This window comes from Enoplosus armatus, chromosome 7 (genome assembly GCF_043641665.1).
Source record: "Enoplosus armatus isolate fEnoArm2 chromosome 7, fEnoArm2.hap1, whole genome shotgun sequence".
NCBI classification, from domain to species: domain Eukaryota; kingdom Metazoa; phylum Chordata; class Actinopteri; order Centrarchiformes; family Enoplosidae; genus Enoplosus; species Enoplosus armatus.
In genome coordinates this window covers 5,277,369-5,282,095 of record NC_092186.1, presented here as the reverse complement: position 1 = coordinate 5,282,095, position 4,727 = coordinate 5,277,369, and the positions used below count along the sequence as shown (strand labels likewise).

General features: G+C 44.8%; 1 protein-coding gene across 1 annotated transcript; it reads right to left on the bottom strand.

The window, feature by feature from the left end:
* Positions 1-259: 259 nt before the first annotated feature.
* barhl2 (BarH-like homeobox 2) lies at positions 260-3,262 on the bottom strand. Its single transcript, XM_070909386.1, has 3 exons — positions 2,710-3,262; positions 1,735-1,960; positions 260-572 (listed from the first exon to the last, which is right to left on the bottom strand). The coding sequence occupies exons 1-3, from the start codon at positions 3,260-3,262 to the stop codon at positions 260-262; spliced, it is 1,092 nt and encodes a 363-aa protein (XP_070765487.1).
* Between the last annotated feature and the right edge of the window lie 1,465 nt (positions 3,263-4,727).

Below are 4,727 nucleotides of genomic sequence, written 5' to 3'. Positions count from 1 at the left end.
TGTACAAAAGACAAACAAACAAACAATCAGACATGAGCAGTCCTCGTGGTCTGTCTCGGCCCGGACAGAGAGTCTTTTAGGACTGGGTTTAGGCTATTTGGGCCTATATTAAATACCTCCTTTACTTCTGTAAAATGTCTTTAAATGTGTCTTTTTTTTGGGGGGGGGGGGTCCTGCAATGTGGTTCCGATGGAGTTACTCACATCACGTGTTCAACCAGTGTTTCTGGCCATCGTCTTTTCTCGTCTTATTTCGTGTTTTATCGCGGATGCGGCGTGCCGGACATGGGGTTAGACAGGGGGTTTAATGCCGGTTGCCCCCCCGGCCCAAGGCCATGAATGAGCACCCTCGGGACAAGGGGTCTCTGGAGGCTTGGATGCGGCGCGGAAGGAGTCCGGTACATACTGCTGTACATGGCTGCGGCCGCCGCGGCTGCCGTCGTGCTGTCCACGGTGCCCAGCAGGCTCGGGTGGTAGAAATAGGGCGACGGGAACATTCTCTGTAAGGCCGAGTAGTTTCCTGCTTCAGCCAGGAGCTCTAATCCGACCGCCGTTTGCCTCTTCCACTTCGTCCTGGAAATCAGATCAAAATACAAGGGATGAATTATTTAATCAGCTCGCTCTCTTGCTAATTCCCCAAACGCCCCCTTAATTGGTATGCAGAGGCCTAATTATTGCAGGCACCAATTTATGTTTAAGGTTTAATTAGGCAAAAAAAAAAAAAATATCAAGACACTATTCTGAGGTCTCCTTGATGATATGCTTTGGTGCAGACGTATCAAAGACTACTTTTATCACACCTGTGCAAGGGCAATAACAGGCTCTATAATAAACTTTTTTTTTTTTGAGGAGTCGCAGGTTGAATGTAAAAGTGGCAGGATTTTAAAGGAAGTTCTGCGGGTGACATTTTTTTTTAAACTCTGGGACATTTTCAGCAGTTATACCGAGGAGGCAAACTGTGCATTAACAAACATTTATTGCAAGAAAAGTATTTCGAGACAAATATATGTATTGTTTAAATACAATGTAAGCAGTGGGCTTTAGTGAAGCTGTAAACCAAAAAGGTCCCCACGTGCATTTCTTACACAAATAGACATTTATAAAATATGTAATGTCCATTTTTTTCCTGCCAAATCCATCTTGAAATGACACAAGACAGAACTTTATTTTGAGTTTGTCACCATGTCAGCCTCAAACGTGTCTACTTTAATTCAGTGAATAAAATAATTTGGTTTTCTCAAAATACAAGTGTTGAAAATCATCGGGCCTTCCGTGACCGCGTGAACGATTAACATAAAAAGTTTTGCATGCCTGTTGTTGCCTCCATATCAGTGGTCATATCCTGAGTTTGCATGGATTAGAAATGATAAGTAAAAGCAGTGCTTAAATACAAAATCTAAAAATAAATACAAAACATGTGAAATGTGACTGTCTGAAAAAAAGATTTCAGCAACTTAAATAAAGATTTAAAAAAAGTATTATAAATGTCATCTATAGACAGAAAAGGTGGGGGTCCTCAAAGGTTTATTCCGGCATTGATTTTTTAACAATGTAGCTACGTTATCTTAATATGTTAACATCATTTTTTTAAATTATGAAATATCCCTATGTGGTTCCGGTTGGTTTCCATGCTGCTGACTTGGACCATTCCCCTAACCGACAAAAAACCACCAGTTCGCCCCCGTTGTGTCTGAGTTTTGTTGTGTCTGCAGTTAATGACTGCGTGGCTGCCTACCGTCTGTTTTGGTACCAGGTCTTGACTTGTGTGTCTGTCAGGTTGAGAGCCGCGGCCAGGTCCATGCGGTCCTGCACGCTGAGGTATTTTTGTCGCTCGAAGCTCCTCTCCAGCTGGTTGAGCTGGTGGTCGGTAAAGGCTGTCCGTGCTTTGCGAGGCTTTTTCGTGCGCATCGGCGGGCTGTCTCTGCTACTGGAGATCTCCCGGTCGCCTTCTTCTTTAGTCCCTAAACACAGACAAGGCGGAAGGGATTAAACATAAAGGCCTGCTTGGAAATGTCTTCACATACTATCCAAAAATTGCATTTATTCTTCTTTCTGTGAATACTGAGCCCATAAAACAACAACAACAACAACAACAACAACAACAAAATAACCACGCTGAGGAGTGTATGCTCAGCCTCCACGCCTCCAGTCAAACTTTCAGCAACTTGTTTAAATACTCAAAGTGATGTCCTCAGACGCACGTGTGGCACAAAAGCAACGCAAGAGCAAAACAGGAAATGTGTGTGTATTTGTCACCTGAAGTTTTTTTTTTTTTTTTGGTTCTTTTCCTTCAGAAAACGAGAAATCAATATGTCAATCCATCTCTATTTGTAGCTGTTTTTCAGTGCACCATGATCCCCCCTCCAGGAAGAACAATAATCTCTCTAATTGACCCACTAGGGAGGGCCTCGCGCACGGGGAAAATCACCCGGCTTACATCTGTTTTCACATCTATTAGACTAATAAAGCAGGCCGAAGCCAAGACAAAGAATCACACTCTAAAATATTATTGTTGTTGTTGTTATCATTATCATTATTATCCCGTGGATTGCATTATTTTTTGGTTAATCTGTTTTTTACATTTTGTCTTGTTTGTAGCGTATAATAATAATTCACCTCGACTGCATTTGACAGTCATTTTTAGTAGACGAAATAACAACAAGCCTACATGGCGTCTTTCTGAGGTTATTGACATTTCATGAGCTCTTACCGTTGCATTTCATTTCACTCTGAATGTCGTCTCTTTTGTCCAACTTGCCTCTGTTTTCGTCCTGTTCCAACTTGGGCCTGAAGCCGTCCGGAGCCGTGGCACTTTCTGGTTTTGGCGTGTGATGGGGTGAGGATACACTGGTGCTGTAAGGTGCGCAGGCTGCCAGCGGTTTGCTGTCGCCCAAAATGTCTTTGATTAAGAACGAGGAGGTGGCAGTCCTCGGGGCGCAGCCGGCCCCGGCGAGCGGCTGCTGCTGCTGAGGCGACAGCGGCAAGCTCTGCGGCTGGTTGTGGTGATGGTGGTGATGCTGAAGGCTGTCCTGGACCAGATGCGGATCGGCGGCGTGCTCCATGGTGACCGAGATGGGGGACGAGGGGGCCGTTCCCACAGTGTCTATCTCCGAGCATGGCGACGGGGTCGCCTGGCTCCTGAAATCCGCTGTCCTGCTGTCGCCGAGCCGAAAATCTCCGTTCATCAGCACGGGGTTGCCAGAGTTAGAAGCGCTGGATAAAATAGTGTCTATCCCAAAACTCGACCCGCTGGATCCTTCCATGTTAAATACGGAGTGACGAAGCCTTCATAACAACAGCGAGACGCTTTCTCCTCCGATGCAAAGCAGAAGAAAGTCAGAAAAATTAGCTCTGAGTTGCAAAAAAAAAAAAAAAAAATTAAAAAAAAAAAATTAAAAAAGACAAGACAAATAAACCCAGGAGAGAAACAAAATCCAGCTCAGACAGCCTATATGGTCCAAGATGGTACATTCAGTAGAAATGCGGGGAAGCAAAGTGTGGGTCTGCGTAGTCCACGTCGCTTTTTGTGTTTGGATATTGAACTTTGTGTTAAAAGTTGAGGCGTATAGAGAGATATACATAGGGCTGACTCCTCGACATCAGGCTCCCCCTTTTTGCTGCTAATCGCTCCAGTGTTGCTCTACAATGACTTCCTATACTGACGTCACGGCCCACGGCGAGGGGGAATTAATATTTTCTCCTTTATAATAAACACTCGACGCCTTTTCTCTCTCCCACCACCCCCTCCTCCCCCCCTTCCCCCCCATTCACCTTCCTCCGCTGCCATTGGCTTACATCGTGACCGGCTCCGGCACCTCACCAATCAGGGAGTTGTTTCTTTATCTAGACAGTTCAAGCCAACCATTGAATTGAGTTTAATTCTAGAATAGCTCTTTTTAAAGGAAGGGGGGGGGGGGGGGGGGGCATGCATGTGCTTTAAGGCCACGCTGTAAACATTTTTATATGAAATATCCTTGCTGCGAGAGAAAAGACTAAAGGTGGGGAATTTAAAAGAAAAAACAAGAAGAACAAATGAAGTGATGAGCTCTAAACTATTTGATCAAGTCTAACTAAGAGGCAAACATCCACAGTGTCTGTGCAGCAGCTCCAGCTCTATGGTAGGATCAATTACAGCCTAAATATCTGCTTTCTTTTCTCCAGATATCGTTTAAGTTCACTGACTCTTTCCAGAATCTTTGTTAAACTTTTCAAAACCTATAAGCTGCGAGTGTCAGCTTGAACAGGCTCAGCTGGTGCCGCATTTGTTTTTTGTTTTTTTAACTCGGTCAAATTTCAGACCTGATTTTGAATTGAAAAATAAATAAATAAATACAAGATTGTACTTGAGATGTGAGAATCAGGCCACGATGGCGTCCTGACGAGCGGCGGCGGTGTCACGGATGGCATCTTTTCTTTATGGATTTTTATTCTGAGAGCCGCAAGGTCGACATATTTTAGGCACGAGGAGGAGTGGTGGTGACTGTCATGACAGCGCGTCTTGTTAATAACCGTGTCATCCTAATTAGTAAAGTCATTATGAGGTGCTAATGAGCGTTCAAAGGTAGTGGAAATTCAGCACTTTCTCCTCCCGACGGAGAGGATACGGAGGAAAACGTGTCTGCGGAGAGGCTGCAGCGCCGCGCCTGCAGACTGCGCTGCGGATGATGTCTGTTCATGGGAAGTGCCACTTCTCACAGAGAGGTGAGTGTATGCTCGTGCTCCACGTTT